Source organism: Aquarana catesbeiana, linkage group LG05 (genome assembly GCF_042186555.1).
Source record: "Aquarana catesbeiana isolate 2022-GZ linkage group LG05, ASM4218655v1, whole genome shotgun sequence".
Taxonomy (NCBI): Eukaryota; Metazoa; Chordata; class Amphibia; order Anura; family Ranidae; genus Aquarana; species Aquarana catesbeiana.
This window is the reverse complement of record NC_133328.1, coordinates 129,879,669-129,905,398: the sequence shown is the minus strand read 5'-3', so window position 1 is coordinate 129,905,398 and position 25,730 is coordinate 129,879,669. Positions and strand designations below refer to the sequence as shown.

At 38.3% G+C, this 25,730-nt stretch overlaps 1 protein-coding gene across 1 annotated transcript in view; it reads left to right on the top strand.

The window, feature by feature from the left end:
• The window catches only part of RFTN1 (raftlin, lipid raft linker 1), a 464,957-nt gene extending 441,938 nt beyond the window's left edge, over positions 1 to 23,019 (top strand). Inside the window, exons 9-10 of the mRNA XM_073630197.1 lie at positions 8,458 to 8,539; positions 13,743 to 23,019. Of these exons, the coding sequence (XP_073486298.1) occupies positions 8,458 to 8,539; positions 13,743 to 14,258 (598 nt within the window). The 3' untranslated portion in view covers positions 14,259 to 23,019. The remainder of the gene's footprint in view (positions 1 to 8,457; positions 8,540 to 13,742) is intronic.
• The last annotated feature ends 2,711 nt before the right edge of the window (positions 23,020 to 25,730 follow it).

The window sequence follows — 25,730 nt, the reverse complement described above, 5'->3', positions numbered from 1 at the left end:
CCAGGAGCACAGAAGAGGCACTCTGTGCAAATCCAATGCAACAGAGCAGGTAAGTTTAACGTGTTTGTTATTTTTATAGAAAAAAAAATGAGACTTTACAATCACTTTAACACAGTGAATGTTAACCACATGATTGCAAAATATGATTGGACTCTCATACTGTTTATGCACACACCTATGCAATCTTCTGGTTTTTATAAAGATGATAGCAAATTATGATGATCACATCTGCCTGTGTAGTCATAATGCTCCTATTTTCTCCCAGTATCGTCTACCAGTTTAATTGTAGTGTTAGAAAATCAAGATGCATGCAATAATGTGTTCTGGCTGATCCTAATGTAAGCTTGTACCTAAGTGTTTACATGTCAGACATACATCCATTTTTTATTTTCATTTTTTATTTTGTAAGTTAAAATAATTATTTTTTACTTGTAACGGACCACATGCTACTACTCTCAGCGCAGTTCTGATTCCACTGTCTGGCCTCCTCTGCCAAGCACATTCTTTCTATATGCACACTGACTCCATCTGCTGGCCTTGATTTAAATTGCAGCAGAGAACCAGTGTCAGTGTGCCTCTGACTTTTCCAGACACCAAACAGTTTCTCAGGAAAACAGTTCCCCCTCTTTGCTGATCTGAAGTTACAATTGTTATAGTGGGTGTGATCCAATCTATTTTCTGGATTTATGGGGGGTTGATTTACTAATGGCAAATAGACTGTGCACTTTGCAGTTGCTCTAGAGCTTAGTAAATGTCCAGAAGCTCTGCTGACTGCAATCATTCAATCATGTGCAAGTAAAAATGCTTTTTCCTTGCATGTGATTGGGTACTCTTTGCAAAGTGAAAATTTTCCTCATTTACAAAGCTCTGGAGCAACTGCGCTTGCGGAGTGCAACTGCACTTTGCAAAATGCACAGCCTATTTGCCTTTAGTAAATCAACCCCTATGTGTCTTTCACCAATCCCAGCCACGGTTATTCATTTGCTATGTTATTTGCTCATGGTTGTTTCCTCCTTGCAATACATCACTGTCCGCTTGAGCCGTTACTCCTTTCACCTTTAACCAGGCCTTGTATCTGCCATAAGGCATGGGAGGTACATGCCTATAGGAGACAGAGGCAAAGAGGTGGCTTTTCTTGTAAAAGTATTGGCCGCACATTTTTCCCATCATCAGCAGAAATAGTCATATTATCTAATGTTTTTTACACATCTATACAATATTTTAAGTCAGGTTAGGACCAGTAAAATAAAACACCTTTTTTTTTTATCAGCGATCAACATTATCTTTTGGCAGTGGGGAAACCTGTAGGCTGTGATCTGAAATTACAGAAAAAACCAAATCCATAACTAATTTGTGGCTAATCCCTGCTGTTTTTTAGACTCTGCATTTCAGGAAACCTAATTCAGTAACAGTTTTTGTGGGGGGTAACCACAATCTTGGGACACTCTCGGTGGGTTTTCAGCTAATAGCCATAATCATCAAAATCCCTTTACATCATACACATTTTTACACTGTCTACAAGGGCACAATCGTTAGTTAAGCAATTGACCTATAAAACTAGCCTCATAAAAAAGCCTCATCTGTATGACCATGTCTGTTAAAGACACTAATTTCTCTTGAATAAAAAATGATACGTTTCATTACAGTTCTAAATTCTTGTGAATAATTTGCTATTGGTAGACAGAGGTCAAATGAAACTCATTTGTGAGTTGTCAGCTAGCGGGAACATCCACAGGCAGTGGGAACACATGGTAAATTGAAGTTCCTCATCTATATGTGGAAAGCATAATTGTCAGGATATTCCTCATGCTGGTGCTAAAATATGTGACAGGCAACATTGGCTTTAGTTCTTTAACCCTCTGGTTGTTTTTTTTGTTTTCTGCAGAGGAAAACATATTTGCTAATCAGCATGAAGTTACCATTATGAAAATTACCTCGTGTTTGTTTCATAGGGAAACATTTACTGTACAATTGAACAAGTAATACGTGAAAATTCCAAGCTAGTGTTCAAAAATGACATTAAACTTGAAAGGTTCATATGCATTTATAGCAGATGAATAAATGGGAAGTCGGGGGGGGGGGGCAAGCAAGCTCTGACACAACACAGAAGTCACCTTCAAAGGCATACTCACTCACGATAGAATTCAAAATTGTTTTGAAAAGCTTAGCAGGACCATAGCTCAGGGCTTCAGGTTTTTATCCAGGTTCTGTTGTAGTGCAACGATCTACCCAGTTCCCTTTTGTTTGCAATCCAGTTGTCTCAGAACCCTTTTGCTTACCTCTTTGTAATGCAGGAGAGATATTTCCAAACACCTCCGTTGTAGGTTATGTAAAGTAGGCCTTGCCTATCAAAGTGCCAGGGCAAGGTTTTTTTTTTATCCCTTTACAATGAAATGTGCTTTGGAATTTAGATTCTACAGTAAAGAGAGGGGAAGTTGCAAAGCTCAAGCTCCAGAAAGCAAATAAACAGATTTTACATATGAGGAACTGTGTAAAATGCAAGTGCAGTGGATTATAGAGAAATGCATACAAGTAGTTCTGTAGCAAATATGGAGAATTCAAACTAAGCATTTAATAAAAAAATACATGGGCAGAGTTTATCTTAAAAAAATGCAGACAAAGTTATATCTTGCAATAACGCACCGCTCAAGGTGTCTCTTTATACACCTCTGCATTTGGTGACAACTCACCCATGCCTGTACTTCCACACTACTGAAGGATAAAGTGCTGCACACTAAGCTTCAACACTGCCATTTAAAGCCCAACTCCAGGCAAAAATGAAAATTAAATAGTGTATTGTGCATCAATTACGTTACTACTTAGTCTTAATTCCAAACAGCTTTTCCTTAGCCACCCTGCAATGTAATGGATCAAAGTCACAGTTTCATCAAAGAACCAAGCTAATTTCCTGCCCTGGGGACCAGACCTTTTTCCCTGCTTGTTATCCTTTTGGGCATCTCACCACCCCCAGAGATCTTCTGCCTCTAATAGAGGACTCGGCCACTGGAAGTGCCACCTCCACCAATCAGTGTTGCCAACCTACCAAGTTAAAATTTACTGGTACAGCCAAGTTTTTACTGGTATTTCCAAAAGATACAAAATTACAGTTTTAAGTGCAAATTTCAGTATTTAAGCTACAAACAAGTACAATATGGAGTTAGCAATGTGATTTAATGTAGATATTAGGGCAAAAAGCATATTACTCATTTTGTTTTCATTATAATAAGTAAGAAGCTCAGGGACAGGACTCAGAAGGGCAAGGAATTAGAATGGGTAAGCATACACACAGTCAAACAGATATTTCCTTCAGTCCACTCCAGTCCAAACAGTACTGACAGTACTGCCCCGCCTTGCCTTGCTCCCGTCCCGCAGACCCGCCAGCACCACTCGAACACACTGTAGAGGCACTCGGATGGTCTCGGCTGGATCTGGGCCAGAACTGCAAGCATCTCAGCCATATTTTGTAACATAGGGTAAGTTAAATGGGCATTTAAATAGAGTTTTTTTTTTTTTTTTTAATTCCTGCTGTTATTTAATGGAAGAAAGAGGTTGATAACATCCTGGAATTGGGCTTTATTATAGAGTGTCCAGTCTCAGCCAGCCTGCTCCCTGTCATTTTACTCTTGGAAAGAACCTAAATGTAGTCTATGATTCTACGTTTCTATGACTAGGTTCTTTCTTAGAATGAAATGCTCAGCTGGGATGTGTGTGAACATTCTAAAAATAAATTCACGCACACATCAGAAGATTTTTGTAGGCACCCCGAGTGTCTATTTTACAATCTTACTACCAGTTTAGTTCCTTTAAAAACAGGTTTACTTTCAGGTACTACTTCACGTTTAGGGAAGTTGTCTTTTAAATATTCCTCGACCCTTCCTGAGTTGCAGGCCACTACCAAAGTACTTACCTTCAGCCCCACTTTCAAGTTCCCTACTGTGAATCTCTTCCTGGCACCACATTGAGCTTCTACGTTGCATGTGCAAAGCTTAGTCAAGTCAATCCTATGGTTTATCTATACTCCTGGTAGTGGCAGGTGGCCTCCGTGAGTAGAGAGCACCTATAAGAATGGATAGACCACCTATAGGAATGAATAGGTCAAGCAAAATTGGAGCTGGACATGGCCAGGACTTCTTTTTGCAAAAGCTGTGTGGTGCCAGGCAAGGCCACGCAATGATGAATTTAGGAGAAGGGCTGAATGTAAGTATTTTATTAAGTGTCTAGGGGTGGCTTTTTAAATAATACCTTAACTAAATGTTGTTTTTTAAATCAGGTTCAGTATAAAATGTCTGTGTTTTTACACAAAAACAGAAGAAAAAGCAAAGAACGAATGATTTGGAAGCTCACAAGTCCGTAATCAGGGGGTCCTGATCAAACACGGGGCACGTGTCAAACGAGAACGGGAAAAGCAGCTACTTCTACTTCTACATAAGATACGTGAATTAGAAACCAAACACAAAAGCAACCCAATACCCTCACTAGAAACAGAACTGCTGACTCTCAGAAGACAAACAGTAGATATTTTACAGTACAAAGCTAAAGCAGCATTACAATTCTGTAGGAAACCCTCCTACGAATCAGGTAACAAGTGCGGGAAACTACTGGCCAAAGCAGTTAGACAACAGAGACTACACGCATACATACCCCAAATTATTTCACCCTCGGGACACAAGAAACTCATGCCCACCCAAATTGCACGGGAATTCCAGGCCTACTATTCTTCCTTATACAACTCCCGAAACAGCATAGTAGTGACACTGAAATAAAGGACTATCTTACCTTATCAGACATCCCTAAACTCTCAGAAGAAACAGGGGCAACAATGGAGGAACTCATCACGTTGATGGAACTACAATGCGCCATCAAAGTCATGAAACCACTTCAAGCACCAGGCCCCGACGGGTTTACCCTACAATACTATCAAACCCTCTTACCAATACTAGGCCCATACCTGGTCAAACTATTCAACAATCTTACGGAGGGAGGTCACCTACAAAGAGATAACTTAAGAGCCCACATCTCCCTCATACCTATAGAGGTATAGCTGCAGCAGCTATAGACCTATATCCCTCCGGAATATAGATTTTATACTCTTCACTAAGATACTGGCCAACAGACTATCCCCACATATGAAAGACATAATACATTTGGACCAAGTAGGTTTCGTTCCTTCAAGAGAAGCTAGAGACAACACCACCAAGGTACTTAATCTAATACATAGGGCCTCAGCGACCAAAACTCCATGCGGTTTTCTCAGTACAGATGCTGAGAAAGCTTTTGACCAGGTGGGTTGGGAATTTATGTCCTCCATTCTTAAACACATCGGACTCAGTAATAATATGCTACACTGGATCTCCAACATTTACTCTATACCAACGGCCCAGGTCAAAGCCAATGGAGTCCTCTCTGACCCCTTCACCATCTCAAATGATACCAGGCAGGGCTGTCCTCTGTCACCCCTTCTCTTCGCCCTAGTACAAGAGCCCTTCTTATGCACGATACGCCTGAATCCGTATATATCGGGAACCTCTATAGACCAGGCCCAAAACAAGATCTCTGCATATGCAGATGATCTTTTATTTTGCCTTACTAACCCTGTAGTGTCCCTCCCAAACCTTATTAAAGAATTTAAGAGATATGCGAACATATCTAATCTAAAAATTAACTTTGACAAATCTGCAGCTATGGGCATTAACATGACATTAGACAACCTAACCTCCCTGAAAACTAAATTTAAATTCAAATGGTCAGATAGCCATCTTGTCTACCTAGGGACAAATATCCCCTGTGACTTGACACACACATTTGAACTCAATTTTCCCCCACTGTTAACAAAGGCAAGAGTGCTGCTCGAGGAGTGGAACAAGGGACTCCACTCCTGGTTCGGCAGATGCAATCTTATCAAAATGTGCATTCTGCCTGAAATTTCTTTACTTGTTCCAAGCTCTGCCAATCAAGATCCCACCTCTATACTTTAGACAAGTGTACTCACTGTTTACCAAATTTATATGGTCACATACGAAACCATGACTACGCAAACGATACCTGACACTACCGAAACACTATGGAGGACTAGCCCTTCCTGACATAAAAAACTACTACCAAGCAGTACACCTAGGGAGAATTATTGACTGTAACAGAAATGAACAAACCAAATTATGGACGCAAATAGAACGCGCCCAGGTGAGTGTCCCATTAAAGGGAGCAATATGGTGCTATGACCAACTACCCAAGGACATTTCAACACATCCTATCATAGGAGCCATGTTACGCGTAGGCTCAATAATTATAAACACAACCTCCCTGACATGGAGACATTCCCCACTACTCCCAATTCTAAGCAACCCAGCGTTTACGCCTGGACTAGACTAAACAGAATATGAGACGCTTTTGACTGCAGGTAAAGACTGTGCTTTACATTATGTAAATGGGGATCAATGGACATGGTTCCAATATCACTTATGAGCGACACCGGGGGCTTCCAGCTCTCATTTTGGAAGGCAATCTGTTTACATCACTTCATTCACTCAATACCAGACCCGGTACAATTCAAACGCAATCTGACAACATTTGAAGACTACTGTAGAGACGAAGGAAAATTACCCCAAGTACTGTCAAAAACGTATACTCTACTTAACACCCCATCGGAACAACCTGATTTGGTGTTCCTGCAAAAATAAGAAAGCGACCTACAATGTACTTTTACTGACGTGCAAAAACAAAACATTCTCAGATTCTCTCTAAAATCGTCCATCTGTACAAGAATAAAAGAAACGAACTACAAGATCCTAACGAGGTGGTATTATACACCTCAGTTACTACATAAATTCTTCCCTACCAGATCAGATAAATGCTGGAGATGCCAAATAGACAAAGGGACACTCCTCCATATTTTCTGGTCCTGCCCATTACTACTACACTTTTGGACAACAATAGAAACAGTCATACAAAAATTTACGGACCACTTAATTCAGAAAGACCCAGAGTTCTTCCTGCTGCACGCCACCACAGTCGTACAAGAAATCTATTGTACGACATCTACTCAGTGCTGCAAAATCTTGCATTCCAGCTACATGGAAACAAAACGCAGCCCCATCCATTGGAATGTGGCTGCGTAAAGTAGAAGACATTAAAAAACTAGAGGATCTAGTGCTCACAGCACAACACAAACAAGAAAAACACTCTAAAGTCTGGAGGCTGTGGAACATATTCATATATTCTCTGATGAAGGGCAGTCCCTGCTAAACTCTTAAAGGATATCCCGGAACTGGCCAACTGAAAAGTGACACCATCACTACATCCATCATGTCCGTGTTAAACAATACCCCCCCTCCCCCCCTCCTCTCCTCCCCTCCTCCCCTCTTCCTCCGCTTTCTCTACCTTCCATCTCCTCAACTGTTGGTTCTACCTCTAGACACTTTGCTACATTCCTTTCCATTTTCGCTATTATAATCGGGGCACAGACAATCTGACTAAATATACAGATCGGTACCTAAGGCAATACCATATATAAATATATAGGATCAGGAATGGTTACTGTTAAAATTGTATAAGCACAATACTGTTTTGTCTGCCCATTGTGACAAATTATATGTTTCACATTGTAGATGGAAATTGGGCCCTCTCCTGAAGGCCATCATGTATGTTTGATTGCCTGTTATGGCCACAGTTGTACTGTACCCTTTATGTACCTCCCTTCTTGAAAATTCAATAAAAAACTTAGATTTGAAAAAAAAAAGAACCAATAATTCACAGAATGAATGTTTCAGGCCTTTTAGTGTGCTTTAAATGGCAGTTGCACTGATCACTTAGATTTCTTAAAGTGTTATTGTGATCCAGTAGAAAAACAACTGAACAATGGTGTCTCCTCTCAGGTTATAGTAGTTATATACTCTGGTGGGCTACAGACAGTTTTATTAGTATATAGTGGCCATTATCATTTAGGACATGGAACACATAGGGTAAGTAGTTAGCATTTCAAATATTGGTTTAGAATATTTCTGATGTTTTATTTCACAGTGTTTCTGACTGTGCTGTTCAGCTGGGTATGATCAGTTTGCTTGACATGTGAATGGTGATATATAAATGATAGTTTTCAAGCAGGAAATAAGATGATGTGTTTCCTGTCAAATTCCATTTATGTATTTGAGTAATACTTGACCTGGCAGTCTGGGAATGGTTTATGCTTATTAACATTTTCTTCAGGGGTAACGCGTTCTTTGGAAGCTGCTTGCATTTAAATAGATATGCCTTCATATGTTGGCACATACTTTGGAAATAAATTATCATCCGGTTGTATCCTCGTCGAGAAATTCTTGATTTCAAATTGCGTCCATTTCAGCATGGAATCGAACTCATATAAATGGAAATTTTGGCTAATGGTTAATGGTCAAAGTGGATTTGGGAGCTCTGCAATATGGCTGATGACATCCATTGCTTATTTATGAATCTCTTTTCCAGGGATGGTAATGTCACTACCAAGCAGATTGTGTTCATGCAGAGACCGGCACTCCCCCATAAGACGAAGAGGAAAGAGCCAAAGGTGACATTCTTTACCTTTTATCAGTGACCTAGGAAATAAAGTAATGTTAAGTATACACATATGGTGGAATTACCAAACCACTCTCTGTGCCACCTCCTCCAGTACATGGCAAATGATGACAGTGGCCTCAGCTAAAGGTGTCAGATAGGCACACTGGAAGTCTACATAACAAATTCTAATTTTTATGATCATAGCTTTGAAGAAACCTTGTCACCAACCCAATGAAAGGTAAAAACATAAAATCAAGTATTTCAAATGTTTACTCGCAGTGTTTTTCATTTCCAAAAATCATGATTCATTTTCAAAGTTCCTTTTTTTTCCATAAATGATTTTATTAAAGAATATAACATGCACAGTAATATCAGATATAAATTGGCAGAAAAAGTAAGACAGGACACAATTATACAATAAAGTACAAACAGCGGCACGTCCACCTAAGATAGATATCGTAAAGACAATTCCTAGTCGGTACCGCAGTACAAACTATCAGAATATGTCAAAATAATAAGTCCAGCCTACAGCCCAAATGAAGTACTGTTAGCAAAGGTGTCTCAGGTACTCCATTGCCACTAGCAGCTGCTATACGCCTGTCTGTCCATTTATCGCCAGCACTTCAAAGTTCCTTTTTACTTGCTAGAGAATTGACTTCTCCATGAAGAGTCAGTTCCTTAGCACAGCCACTCCATCCTTCTCTGTGTAATGTTTGTGAAGGTATAAGGAATTAATGTTTATCATAATTAATCCAGTTTGTACTGTGCTGGCAGATCTCATTATCTGTTGTAAACTAGATTAGAACAATGTTTTCCGAACAAAGGTTAGCTACTCTTCTTTAATGTCTCAGGGCTTAAAGTGATTCTTAAAGTTGTTTTTGTTTAAAAAAAAATAACAGTACTTACCTGATCTGTGCAATGGTTTTGCATAGAGCAGCTCCAATACTCTTCTTTTTGGGTCCCCTGAGGGTGGTCCTGGCTCCTCCCCCCTCCTGATCGAGATGGGGCTCAGGTAAGTATATGAGGGTGTGAGCTGCACCTAGAAGGTTTTTTTTTTCTTTGCCCCCACTCTCTCCTTATTGTCTCACTGGCTGTGATTGACTGCTGTTTGAGCCAGTGAACAGAGAGAGACCTGGGAGAGACGCTTCTATCATGCACATTGCTGGATCGAGATGAAGCTCAGGTAAGTATATGAGGGGGTGAGCTGCACCCAGAAGGTGTTTTACCTTAATGCATTCTGCTTTTAGAACAACTTTAAGGATATGTATACAGGAAAGGGGGAAGGTGTGGGGGGTTAAATAATATGCTTATAATACATTAAATGCACAAATAATCTTATAAGAAATTGATAAAATAAATGTTCTGGTGGCAAGGTCTCTTTAAAATATTTTCAAATATGCAGCTCTTATTAAAGTAATACCTGGTGATTCCACCATGAAGATTTCTGTTCAGGCACTACCTGCTATAGAGTGCCAACGCTTCTGTATGGCCAACCTCCTACTGTATGGCCTTGCTACACAGGCTTCCCATAGAGATCTGTTTGTTGCTTCAACGCACAATAAGCAGACATAATCCACAGCATCAGAAGGCATAGGGAAATCTGCCATGAGAAATGTCATGCAGGCATCTATGGGATGCATGCATGTAGACAGGAAGTGGTTACTAAGAGGGTGTGGGAGCCCATCATTATTGAGATGCAACCAAGAAAGGAAAAGGTGAAAGAAAGATTTCTTTAAAAAAAATGGCAATTATGAATGATACATTGTGCTGCAGCAAATCAAATACCATTCTGTTAGAACTGGGTTTCTTCTGTATCGCACATTAATAATCTAGGACTTCACTGTGCGATTTTGTTTAATTGTGGCGCTTTTGTTAACATCTTCCCTTGTTACCAATTCACCCACTTGCTCTGCAGTTTGGAAGGAATTTATTAACACTAAGTGAATCCATGCTTTTGTAATTTGCATTTAGTCTGAAACACATAAAAATAGGTGTTACTTTATGTTGCAATATATAATTAACCAGAAAAAGCTTCATTAATTTATGTACTGTCTTTCTAGTAGTTTCTCAGTCTCACACAAAACATTAGTTCCCTATTGAGAAAACAAAAGCAGAATACAGTATGCCTTTCAAGCAAAAAAGGAAGACTTCATCAAACCAAATTTTTTACATTGCCAGATGGTTTGTAATTATTCATGATTAAAGTTTTAATCATGAATAATTGCACAATCTTTAGCTTTTAACGGGGTAGTGGCAAGCTGATAATGGAATCTTAACTTATGTTGGGTATTGTACTGGGAGTAAATATAGAGCATATAGACTGAAACAGAAAATTCTGTTTCCACATACAGAAGCAGTCCATTTCCCTGAAGTGAACTGAAAGTGACCTAAATTTACAATAAACAGGTTTTTATAATTCAATCCTGGATTTTCTTACTACTGCCCTTGTGGTGACTCTCTCTATAGTCACCCTAAATATAAGTTGCTGAGGTTGCACAGTTTTGCAGCAGCATCTCTCACAGTATTAACAATAAAAGGCCAAAAATACATGAGACATTTAAGGTGCCCACCCAAAAGGTGAAGTTCCGCTTTAAGCACTTCTCCCCCCCTCCTATGCCACATTTGGCACGTCATTTTTTTGGGGGGGGGTGGGTACCTAGTTTCGACACGTACCCACTCCCACTTTCGCTCAGGTCGCCGAGGTTCTCCCCTCCCCCTTCCTCCCTGCAATCTTCTGGGACACGACACAGAAGATTGCCCAACAATTAAGGAGGCGCAGCGCAACTCGCGTATGCGCAGTGTGCACCCGGCTGTGAATCCACAAGCTGTCGCTGCCAGGTGCCCACACTTATAATTCCGGCGCCGAGGAGAGGAGAGGGAGAGAACCGAGGGTTCGGGCGGCCACATTGCTGGATCCTGGGGCAGGTGAGTGTGTGTGTATATTAAAAGTCAGCAGCTACACTTTTTGTAGCTGCTGACTTTTAATAAACACAAAAACTACTGGAACTCCGCTTTAAACATACATTATGTTAAAACTTTATATATTTTTATTCTTATACATCTAAAAATTTGATCATTAGTTCCTTAAAATACGAAGGGTCCTCAAAAAGTTTTCACATTTTTTTATATTTGATAAGAGTTAAAAAATCTTTTTGAAGAACCCTTGTACATAAGCTTCTGGCCAACAATGGCCCATGCATTATTACAAAGCAAAACAATTGTTTCACAGTTTTCCATCCTTGTCCCCACCCAATCAATGCATTTTGAGGAAATGGTGTCCTTGAATCAATGAAACGTATTATGTGTATCTGCTGCTGGAGCCCTCAACTCTATCAGCATGCAAAACTTTGGAAAATTACCTTGAAATATAAGTGATAAACACATGAGTAATATGTTGTAGGGCGACGACAAGGGCAGCAAGCTGTTAAGCAGTGTTATGAAGCTGAATTAGCAATGATAGCCTACAATTCATAGACAGCTCTGTCCATCCTGTGACACTCATGCGTCACTGCTCTTTGCATACTGCTGCAGCTAGGGGAGTAGTTGATGGAAATGAGGACTTTAGCTGTTGACTTTTAACAAAAAGTCAAATTTGCATATTATTCACAGTGCTGGTTTGTCTGTTAGGCGGCATGTTTTGCGGAAGTGAATAGTAAATATTAAATAGCTGGTGAAGCAGATTATCAGGGTAGCACTGTACTTACATTCCTCAGCAATGGAAATTGAATGAGCAAAATTGTCATAATGCTTAAAATGTGCAATTCCCTTAAAGTGTTTTCATGTTTTGGGCGAGTAGTGCCTTAAAAAAAAAAAAGTTTGGTCTGATTTATGCTAAAAATGTGAAACTATGTGTAATACAGCTTGTAAAACATATTCTATGTATAGAAAGTAGTGACGTTCTAACCAAGGGCTCAACAAACTGATCAAATGCCCAATATCCAATATCCAGATATAGCAGACCCTACCTACTTTGATTTTAACTAGAATAAAGGAAGTCAGCAACTATAATAAACATAAAATTGTAGGAGCTGCCTAAGTTGGACCGAATAGGAGGCTTCAGGCACAAGAAACCATTGGCTTAGTTTATAAAACGAATTTTATATTTTATAGAAGTTACCAAAGCCGCCTGTCCCATTACTAGTCCCTATAAAATATATGGACAAAAGTGATGCGGCATCTCTCCCGTATACTATTACATTTATTATGTCATTATATGTATTTGCAAAGTTCTTTGGCTTGTGTCACATGGCCTATCTGGGAAGAGCCATGTAAATTACCCATTACTACTTGTGAAATACAAAGAACAATGTGTGTACTGTGAAATAAAAATAATATTTGAGGTCATGTCAAAGTTTCATTATCTGGACAAAAGTACTTTGTCTTTTTTCTCTCCAATATATTTTACATATATACTATATGTAGTATGTATGCCCTTGGAAGAGTGATCACCTGTCCACAATACAGGGAGTCTCTGATGATGGTGGAAACACAACGTTGGGGCCATTGATTCAGTCTTGGTGTGGGCTGCAGTCATTTACCAACATTTAACCCTTGCAATCCAATCACTGTAGAGTATGGGTACACATGAATCATTTAGACCATATTTATGCTTCTAAGCTCCATGGGGTTTTTGATGAGTTGATGTCCACTTTCCGATTTCTTCTTTCATCCCTTGGAACCTATTGGTTCGCCCTTGTTGGTTGAGTGCATACTGTTTGTAAACATCATATGTTTTTTTTTCATATTGGCTGCCTTTACTATGGCATCATCCTGGCAATTATACCCCTACAATACATGCCTAAGAAACGTGTTGAGAAAGGTTCTGCTCACTGTACTCATTGATGACTTTGAGATGACCTTTTGGTATTAATGTATGATTGGTGATATATTGCAGGATGAGGAAGTTGCAAGATTAATAATGTCACGTGATTTGTATTTATATTAGCCTGAGGGATGTTTTTTTTTTAAAAGTATACATTTTTTACTGTATGAAAAATAAATGTATACGTTTTATACAAAAATGTCTATATTGGTGCCGGTTAAAGTCCCTTATTAGTTATTTGCTATTGTATTCTGTATTATTATTATTCCTCGACACAGGTCAATGGCATTTGCAAATTTCCAATTAACCACCTTTAAATGAATTGCTCAAAGTTCCCTTTGATAATTTTCCTTCATTAATTCCCACAAATGTGTCTACTTGCTCATTTCAGTTTCATTGGAGATTTTCAAGAGAGGAAAAGCACAGCAAGCACTCAAGAAAGGGGAAAGGAAAAGTTAATTCTAAGGACAAAGAATCAGACAGAAACAAGAAGAATGAAGAACAAATGAAAATAGATGACACAGTACAGGTACACATCAATCACCAAACAGATGGAAACATCTATCATAACCAGAGCGATGGCCTCCACAGTGAAGTAGTGGCCCAGCTGAAGAAAGAAGAAGTTGAAGAATCACCAGTAATTCGTAATACCAATACTAATTGTCCACCAACAGTTGAAGGGATCACAGAAACCACGAAGGCAGAAAAAGAAGGAGATATTGATAACACTCAACATTCTCAAGAAAGGTTGACAGATGATGACGCTGTGAGTGATGGAAGGAAAGCAGACACAAGTGCAGCTGAAGCTGACACAAATATCAACGCAGGGGAACACCTCCAAGAAGAACCACCTTTTACAGGACTTACAGAGCACTTCAACACTGATCATGCTATTGTATGTTCATAAGTACCAGTTGTTCAATGCTTTGTACCTTCAGCTGTTTCTGTACTATTACATCCTAAGGTTCCATCAGCAACTGGTTCGGGCATTCCAAGGGCTGAATGTATAATTTAGGTAGCTGCTGTCAATACTTTTTGGTGCTTTTGAAAACCCAGTTCATTTGCTAACCTGGTGCTCATCACATTCCTAGATTAGGCCACATGTGTCACTGAATGTCACCATTTGGTCTCCAGACACAAAACAGTGGTTCTAGGTAGAATGTATACATATATGACAATCAAGGAGCCTCAAAACAGGTTTTGGGATACCTGCTGGACTGAAATCCAACAGGTTGCTCAGTTCTATACAAATAGGTTGAAAGTAGTTATTGCTATTGATAGTGAGGATGAACAATGTCCAAATATAGAATGAAAAATAAAATACTGGGTTTGATTAGAGTGGAAGAGGTGCCCTTTCTGCTACCTATTGATGATCTAAATCTACTGAGTACTTTGCGAGTTGTAGAACAGTCGCAGTTGGAACTTTATGGCTTGTTTATCATGTGGTCATTGGAACATGTAAAATATTTTTTTTCTTTAATATATAAAAAAAAAAAAAAAAAAAAAAGAGACAACTGCTCTCATATGAGCTACATGCAACAGCCAAAACACATTATAAAATTAAAATGTCCCATTCCTGCTTTAGCACACTTTAGATATATTTATATAGATCTATAAATGCTTAAATTTCCTGCACAGGTAACTATCGAAACTGTTTTGTATGCAGCGTTTTGCATATAGTTGCACTTCATATTATTTTGATATAGTTTTGTTTACTGTTTTGTACAAAGAGTTATACTGTACTGAAAAGATAGCTATAAGGTATACGAACATTGGTGTTTATTGTTCCATATTGTTCTATTCAGCACATGCAGAGTTTAGTCTGTGTGGGGGGGCTTTGTTATAATTAGAAATTCATACGCCATTTGCAATCGGATAGAAAATAACATTTTGTTAAGAGTTATATTTACTTATTAAAGTGTATTTCTAGTGTTACACTGAAAAGTTATTAAATTAGAATTTCAGCCACATTTTTGAATAGAGTGGAGAAGAGTTAGAAGCGCGGTTTGAGTTTTATTGCTGGAGTGTAGAAGAAACTGGAGTGACATATCAAAACTTTTGGGGGCCCAGAAGTGATTATTTCATTATACAAATCCAGGGTAATAAAAGTCACACATTTCATTTTAAAGTGCTCTCTTTATCAGAGCTTGAAATGCTGTTTAAATTAAAACATGGCAGACTCCAGTGGGATTGTAGGTGCAAATAGTTCCCTTTTTCAAAGTTGCTAAAGCCTGCTTTGAAAAGAAGGAACAACTGTATGCTGTACCCTAGACATTTTTCAGAGTCCGTCTTTTTTTTATCCTAAACTGCATCTCAAACCCTGATAAAGTACTGTGTAATCACCTGCAACATGTTTTTTTTCACTCTAAAATGTAAACATGAAATAAACAATACGCTCAAAATCATTAGTATGTTGCTCTTGTTTCTTCTAAACTTCTCGATCTTGTTCAAGGTGCTTTTCGAGACCCTTTTGTGTTTGAGGGCCGCCTGAGTAGAGCTATTGCACTTTACAAAGCAGATTCTACTCCACAATGTAAAACTGAACGGAGATCCAGTTCATACCATCCATACCTTCAGGTTTTTGTTGTTGCTGCCCAAGTCCTCTGAAGGTTTCCTCTCATATCCTTTACCCAAGATATGAAAGTTTTACCCAACTGGGACATAGCAATAAACACCAGGCAGAGCTTTTAACACTTCTCCAGTCAATCATAAAAATGACTGGAGCTGTACTTTAATTCCATAGCCTGAGATAAAGACAAATTGCAGTGTCTGGGTACTGATAACTGTCACTTAATATGGAAAGATCTATTACACTAAACAGCATCTGACCAGCAACAGCTAAAGAGACATTTTGTGGAAATGCAGTGAACAAGCAAAGTTCTGAGAAGCCAAGGGAGGATGCTTTATATCACAAATGTATATTTTACTTAGATTTTGAAATCATGCAAATCTGAAATGTTTCTATATAACAGAATTTATACCCTGCTATACAGAAAAAGCATAGAAAATATTATAGTTCCATGCTCTGTCAGCTCAGGCATAGCTCTCATGTGCTGTTGTGTATTCTGTAGGCCCACAAGCAGAATGATAGGCAATGAATTAATAAAATGATTTTTCCTCTCTATAGATTATGTCCATATTTTATAAAAAGATGTACTTATCAGTATTTATACCTGTATGGTTTATGTTAGAAATAAATCACTTAAGAACACATATGACATTGCTTTTTCCCACTTAATTCCCATCATAAAGGAGCACAAATCTAGGTAGCACAATATTGCGATTATGTAGATTATGTTATCAGTTATGTCTAGAAGCTGTCAGGATTCTATTGGTGTAAATATATTCATTGACATATTTGATTTCCACGTGATTGCGCTGATTGCTAACTCATCTGCATGATCAGATGTATGACAGTCACTACTCTTCAAGTTTACGTAGACATGCAGAAAATGCATCTGTCAACACTTTTCTCCTTTTCTCTTATATGTCAGGATGCTGCAAAGACAAACCTAAACCATCCGTGTACAAGGGATCTTAGAAGAGAACGCCACATAAAGCTAAGCATTCAGTAATTTACTAAAGGAGTAGAACATGTTCACTTTGCACATGTCTATGTATTCTTTGCAGAGTTAATTTTCACTTCGCTTCACCTTATTCACTAAGTTAAATAAAAGTGTATCTAAACTCAGAAACAAAAACTGAATATATTGCAGCCTACTAATCCTTAGATACACATTTTCATTTCATTTAGGTGAACATGCTCTACTCCTTTAGTAAATGAACCTCAGCTGCACATCATTTAATTAGCTCTTAACACTGAATCCCCTTATGATAATTGGTTTGTTTAAACCTATACACTAACCTTAACTCAGCTGGCAGTGAACCTAGCATAATATATATTTTGCATGTTAGGTAAAGCATTACTTATCTCAGAGATCACAGTTCCCCTCTGAAAATGTTTTAAAGCGGGGTTCCACCCAAATTTTGAACAATATCTGTATGTATTCTCTTCCTTGCCTAGATGCTGACATGCCGTTTAAAAAAATTTAAATCGCCGTAATTACCTTTTATTTTTCTATTCTTCTTTGCACTTCCTGGTTCTCCTCCCGTGGGAGTAGGCGTGTTTCTAGCCTCTCCCAGACTCCTGGGAGCTAGTCTCAGTCTTCCCAGGATGCCACTGAGCATGTGCGGGAACGAGCGGTGAATGCTGGGAGCACAGCATTCACCACATCCAGGAAATAAATGCTTGTGGGCTTCAAATGCCCACAATGAAGATGGAAACCGCCTGCAGTGAATAATATAAGTTATTCTTTCCGACGAAATCTGACACAGGCGGACATATTACACACAATATGTGAGTATGTAATGCTGAGAAGAAAAGTTTGTGAATGAACTAAAAAAAAAAAAAAACGATAGATAGGTGGACCCCCGCTTTAATCTCTTCTCTTGAGAAGGACAAAGCCATCTTTCCTATCCAGGACTATCCAGGGTCGGCATCTTCTTTCTGGACTGAGATGTGGGTTCAGTAATGGCACAACAATGTAAATCCTGTTGCCTGTAAATTTCTCAACTTTGTTCACACATATCCAACACAGCTCAGCCCTTTGATGCAGGTGACTTGCTACAAAATTACAATGTTACAATCTGATCCCGAAGGGAAAGGAAACTACTGAGGAAAGCTTCCTCCTGCCTGTAGAAGACTCATGACATCATCAGCCTAGGCAAAGTTACTTGACTGGAGCTTAAGGACTGCTTTTAACTATAAAAGATTTTTTTTTTTTAATTTATGCTGTTGCTATATATGATGACATGTCAAGAATGTCCTCTTGCAAACTTCAAAAGTTGCTTAAAAGAAAAATATGGCTGAAGCTTTTTTGACCATTCTTCTCTCGTGGGTCACAGGAGTACACTTACTTTTGTTCTTCTGTAACCCAGAGCCATTATCAGCTGACAGGGTACAGCAGCTCCAGGCTTTGGAAGGATCCTGACAATATTGTCTTGATCTTCTCAGTAGCCTCATTGACGTTGGACTCACCTCTCAGCATGTGAAGCTGAGAATCAGTGTCAGCTGCATCCACCCCGTCCCCAGCCTGGTGCTGGAGCATGAATATGACTAACCAAAATAATGATCTGTTTTCCTGCTTTTTGCCATGGGGAGTAAATGGAAGCCTTGCTGTGTCTGTGCCCCACCCCCCCTAACCACCACCACCACCACTGCATCATAAATACTGACAGCTAATACACATGGAAAACATCAACTGGTTTATTAAAGGAAAGTTTTATTGTTTGTTGAGATCTAACATTCGAAGAAAAAGAAATGATCGTTCCTAGTTTTAAAATTCTTGTGTATGTACTGTATGTCTGTTAGATTCCTGGGGACCCCATCATTACTAAGTGCCCATGCACAGCTATGCATTTATTGCAGAAACCACATGTACCTGTATGGAAAACTGTTCACATCAATGTAGTATATTTGTGAAAAACTTAGCTTGCAGTGTTCTTAACTACAATTTTAAACATCTTCATGGTATGCATGTGTCATGCCTATTAAGCATTATTAGACAGAATTCTACACAGTTTTTACAATGCATTAACAAAGCTATGTGCTAAAGTACATAACACTATGTACATTATGCATGTACATGTGAAAGTGTACAGTATGTGGTGACACATTATCAACATTAAGGGGTCAGTTTACTAAAGGCAAATAGGCTGTTCGCTTTACATAGTTACGTAGTTAGTCAGGTTGGAAAAAGAGACATGTCCATCTAGTTCAGCCAATAAAAGAAGCAAGCCAAGTTACATTTTGCGGGGGGAATTTTCACCAGAGATTAATGAATTGTGTGGAAGTTCACTTTGCAAAGAATATGCAATCATGAGCAAAGAAAATGTTTTAAAAAAAGCATTTTTGCTTGCACATGATTGGATGATTAAAGTTAGCAGAGCTTCACTTCATTCACTAAGCTCTAGGAAAAATACCCTTGCAAATTCCCTTTGCAAAAGTGAACAGCCCATATGTCTTTAGGAAATAAACTCCTAAACTACTGCAAGGTAACTGCATAGATGTAAGAAGACCTCTGGGCTGCTTTCACACTGAGGCGGTTTTCAAGCGTTTTAGCGCTAGAAATAGCCTCTAACGAATGAAAACTGCCTCCTCATTCATTTCAGTGTGACTTTTCACACTGGAGCAGTGCAATTGCGGGACATTATGAAAAGTCTTGCAAGCAGCATGTTTGGGGTGGTTTGGGAGCGGTGTATAGCCCGGTGCTTTCAGTGTGAAAGTAGCCTTAAGTGACATCGGGAATGCATTTATATGCATTTCTAAATGCATGTAATAATTTTAAATGGTACAATTGACACTTTGTGTTTGCTTGCATTTAGGTGCAATCTGTTCATCTGTGTTCACAAAAAAAATCTATGCATGCAACACAATATTTCCTACATTTACCTAAAACAAATGCAGGAGGACCCTTTGAATGAGGGCTTAAATGCATCTGAACCCAGACTATTACACATTCTTAACAAGCAATAAAAGAGCTTTAAAACAAGCCATCACTAACCTCTCTAGTTGCATGTACAGTGATCTTGTTTATCCTCAAAGATTACAATAAAGACTCTAAATTTAGATTTCAGTCAGTTCAGAACCACTTGCTGTTTGTTTACATCAGAATGCTGACAGGCTGCCAAGATTATGCTCTCCATAGGAAAAAAAAGGGTAAAGAATTTGAGATATCTGTGCTGTTGTGAATTTCTTCAAAATGCCTGCAGCTACTGAAGTTGGCATGTAGGACTGTGTTTGTTAACAACAGTAACATTGTGTACATATGATACAGAGTTAAACCTTTATTTCATTAAATTACATAATTCCATAAATTACATAATTACATAATTACATAAAGCCTTTCTCGGGCAGACCTTGAGAGACTGAGCCTAGGCATTGTCACCTAAGTGGCACTCATGGACTTTGTATACTAATAATAAGGTACATTAGAAAAATATACTGTCTTTATTGTAATACGTCAGAATCGCATTAATGCAAACTTGTAAAATTACAAATAGGTTTGCTTTATCTGTTTGAGAATTATACATTGTGACTGATGTTTGTAGTATGTCCAATCCTGGGTAGTAAGTGGTGCTACGTTTGTTCCATTTATATACTATCAGCAAAACCACTACTCAAACCTTTCAAAACCCTTTGTTATTCTTTCTAGTTTCATGATTCCTAACAACTATTCTTCTGAAGTCCTCTGAAATCTCTTTCGATCAGGGCATAATGCACTTCAAAACAATTCTTTGAAGAGCAGGTTGCCATAATTCTGTGATTTTAAAGATGGCAGAATGCATCAAACCCACACCTTGGATTGAAAGGAGTAGCAGACCCATTGATTTAAATACCTTCCAGTTACTCTCTTTTTAGAATGTTATCCAAAAAGTTCACATACTTTTTTTCTATGACTGACCTCGATTGCTTAGACCATTTGTTCAGTAATGATATGGCAGGGAAGATACTGTATACCTAATTTATTAAATAAGACTTACTATATTCTGAATTTGTTTGCCTGACCCAGTATTAAACCCACCAGTTCGCTAAAATCTAGTGTTCCTACTGTGACTTATTCCAACTATTTCATTCATAAGACGGACATCTATCCATTGATGAAAGCTAAATGATACACATGAAATGTTCTTTACATATATATATATACTGTATCTATATATAATACATACACAGGTTTTGTGACATTTTTTTGCTATTTTTGGCCACAAAAGCATTCCACTAATTAAGGCAACCTACCACCAATAGTGTAAATCTTTCATGGTTTCGTAGGTTTGTGGTAGGTTGCCTAGATGCTTTCTGTCAATTATGCAATCACAAACTTGTTGAAATTGGTTTTGTGTATGGCCAGCATTAGACAGACAACAAACACAAGACAAGTTGCAAAACTGATAAGACTTCTATATGGTAAATATTTAAGCCATTTACATTTGCCCATTGTGCTATCTGCACTATTTTATTGGAGTAACTTTTCCCATATGCAAATGTACCAAATTATTATCAGTGCAATACAGTTAAAAACAATTTGCAAGATTTCCTACCCTAGCCTGTATTTACCCAGTTGTACTAAGATTGGACATATAGCCAAAACTTTTTTTCAGCCTTGGATAGAGTAGGGAATGGCTAAACAGATTTTTATTGCCATCTGTGTTTTTTTAGGGACATCGGGCTCCATTAATGGAGTGGTATGTACCGCTTTAAGATCTGTGGTAAAATACCTTGTGTTTTTCCAAAAAAAATTCCATTCACTAAAAAACGCTCATAAAATAAGGCATGATTTATTTCATTGAAATTTTCACTATCTCATGGGACCCATCAGTATTTTATCGCATGACATATCCACTGGGATGGATACGGCAGAGAGGGATTACAACACTTATCAGTTTTTATTGCTGTCTATGCCCCTTTTAGAGAGATTCACTCTCTCTATTTCCACTGTTTTTCCTTATCATTAAAAGTGAAAGAAAATCCCACATTGTGGGTTGACATTGGAACACTAACAGAGGGAAATCTCCCCAATGGGACACAGCTGGCAAAAAAAGAAAAAATACTGATGGGGGTTCTAACCCTCCCTTACTGTATCCAAAATAGAAATAAAAAGCTTTTGCCTTTAGTTACACTTTACAGTCATTTTTGCTGTGACATTTGGCAAATTCATTGCTATATCTTTGGACATGTCTGTTTTTTCTTGCTAGAGAATAGCCTTTGGGGAAGATTTACTAAAACTGGAGCCCAGAGATTTTGGCGCAGCTGTTCATAGTAACCAGTCAGCTTCTAAATTCATCTTGTTCAATAAAGCTTTGACAAGAACACCTAGTAGCTGATTGGTTACTATGCACAGCTACGCCAGATTTTCTGTGCTCCAGTTTTAGTAAATCTCCCCCATTGATGTTCTTCAAAGTCTCACTCTGGTATCCATCTGCCAAAACTTCAAATTGATGACAACCCTCTCCTAGCAGCTCTAGTTCCACACCTTTGTAAGAATACTTGCCTATTCTTAATCCAATTCTGTATTGCAAACATTTTCCTCAAAGATATCTAAAAATATATTTGTGAAAAATTCAAGTATTAGCTCTAAATTGACTTTTATGTTTTTACATTCCTTCAATATTGCATGCCTGGACCACTACTTATTTAACTCGTGCAATTATTCATTTAATTCCCTAGTGAATTGACTTTAACGCTGTTTTATGAAGTATTTACCTTTTTGCTTTTTGAAGTAAATACCACATAAAGGTATAGTAAATTGAAATTTTCAGTATTGCATGCAATATTTGGCAAAAATGTGTCATCTGACCCAAATACCAGATGCAATATGTTTTAGTGCATTCTACATTAACAATCTTCTGGAGGCACAGCTGTAAGTGACAGGAAACCTCTCCAAAGTGAAGTAAAATCCCTTCCTAGACAGCTCTAATTATAACAGGTGTTCCCATTGGAAGGTTTCCCCTCATATCCTGTTTTAATGATAAAAATAAAATGTGGGATTTCCTATTACTTTGCAAAATCCCATCATTTTGGGTTTGCCACTAGGACAAACAGATATCTCCCCAGCAGGGCCCAGGAAAGAAGAAAAAACAGACAGGATTTATAAGCCTTCACCACACTACCTACAACTAAAAAAAAAAAAAAAAAAAAAGAAAATTGTTTATAGACAAACTTTGTATTCTTTAGCAGTAAAGCCATCAACATGATGATAGGGAGCCCAATCCTGTTCTTTATTCACCTTTCCCTGCACTTTCAGGCACCAAATTGCAGATTTTGACCCATATTTCCAAGATCAGAATAGTGAGGTGCTGGAGAAACACATGTGGGTGGGACCAAGGAGAGGTTCATATTTTACCTATGTTTATTCCCTCATTGCCCACATTTACTCTTGTAATTTGGACTATTTTCATTGTATTGCATAAACCTTTTATATCAGACAGATGTCCTGACATCTTGCTGTTGACATTCGTTGCTTACTCAGTGATAGTAAGCTTCCAAGGCCTGCCATTGTAAGTGTTCCACCATGCTTCTTCTGTTTCACAGTTTGGTGCTGGCACATATGACTTTGCTTTCTCCAAATAGTAAAGCTGATCATATACCAGTAAAATTTTGTTCCCAAATTTTCACTTTCATAACATCTGCTTGTTTATCTAATGGCCTAATAGTCTAATGGTTTCTAATCGAAGATTGTTTTGGACTGTAGTGACGAGAAAATTTGAAGGAGATGGACATTTTTTTTCTACAACTAAAGTAAATTATACAGTACCTGCTTTTTGTTCAGGAAAAAATGTGCATATTGTAATGAAACCTGTTTAATCCATTTGGGATTCCATTCAAATAGCAGGTCTGGATGAAATTTTAAGGGCTTTCGCATGTACTGTAATTAGTTGACTTGATGGCAAGAAAGAATGTTCTGATGAATGGTTTTTCAAGCTGTGTACAGATGACACAGGGTTCAACTTTCAACTCATCATGGAAAGGCATGCTGTGGCTATGTAGCCATCTAAGATTTGTTTCTAAAAAAAATTTGGTTATAGATAATCGATAACCAAAACTCTATGGAATGTCTATGGAAGCAAATACATGGCTACAGAGTGACACATTAGATCTATGATGCTGAACAGAGTGGTTTTGGACAAATTGGCGTTACCCAGTTAGGTTTTGAAATGTTTCTACTTTATCCAGTGATTTATGTGACATTTCCAAAAATCCATGGTTGACTTTGAACATCAACAAAACATCTCTACTTTCCAATAAAGCCAATAAATAATAAAGGGATCCTATTGTCCATGTATGTCAGAAAAACAAATGAACTGGTTGGCAGAAATGAGAATTTATTGTTAACAGGTAAGCATCCCCCCCCCCCTTGTAATGTGCAGCAAGTACTGCAATAATGGTACCATCTTTATCTAAATCCAGTTACCACACAGCTTACTACTTCTTTTACTGCTGGGAAACCTATAATGCCACAATATTGTCACAACAAAGAGATAGTGATTCTGTAATGTATATACTTATATTTATGTATGCATTGACGTTGAGATCTTTTTTTCCTCCTTGACTACAGTATATTATGTATCATTATATATTGTGTTTATCAAGTGACAGAGTTCTTTCAGAATGTACTGCATTTCTCTTTTGTTCTATTCATGCTCGAAGCAGATAAAAATATAAATATTGTACTGGAAAATTATGACCACTGGTTGGTTATTTTTTTTGCTGGCTCACTGCATTTTTACGTTGATCAATAAATTTGTTCTTCACGTTGCTATGTTGACTTCATTCTATTTCTAGATTAAATGTTGTCAATTTTCATTATAAAATATATATATATATATGAGATTCTATCTGGTAGCTAATAGCTACCGTAATTGAAAATTTGTAGTGGTACTTTAGAAATTGGAGCGGCTCCCTAAGGATAAGACATATGCTGCAAAACAAGCTAAAGAGCTATTCCTGGCAGTGAAATCAATCAATGAATTGCTTGTGATAGCCCCAAAAAACACAAAGCATTTATGCAAAAGTCAGAAAGTCTCTGTTATCCACTGAAGATGGATTTCACAGAGCGGCTTGCATGTTGGGTGAATCTACTTTCCAAGGCCCTTGCTGTGTAATTTACACACTCCCTTTGTTAGCTGCATCAGCAATCAGATTTAAACTTTCAAGGCTGTTGTCATTGGTGGTTGTGAGACACTTGCTACTAATACCAGTACAAAGGCCATGATGTATCAATGTCTGAGAGACAGTAAGGTACCTAGAATGAGTGTATTTGGGGATATGTCTCCTGCATGACAGGCTATACTAATGCTGCATAGGTTGAGTACTTGAATGTGGAATTTTACAGGATTGCTGTTATTACAAGGTGAGTTTAAAGCGGAGCTCCACCCAAAAGGGGAAGCTCCACTTGTTTGCTCCGCCCTCTGCTGCTACATGTGGCACCTGTGCCTGTTTTTGACAGGTACCCGTCGCCACTCGGCACAGCGAGGTCCTCCAGAAGTTCACCCCTCTTCTCCTTCCCCCTCCACCGGGCCATTATCACCTTGGGTATTAGATTTAGAAGTTTGTTTGGGCTGATTGTTATTTGAGGTTACTCATTCACAAAGATGCAGCATGCTTTGTGCATGCGCAATAGGTAACCAGCTGTGAAGGCACAAGGCTTCACTGTCGGTTTCCCTTACAAGGAATGGCAGCGGCAGCACACAAGAGCCAACTGAAAAATCGGCTGGGGTGCCGACATCACAGGATCCCTGGACAAGTAAGTGTCCTAATATTAAAAGTCAGCAGTTACAGTATTTATAGCTGCTGACTTTACATTTTTTTGGTGGGGGGAGG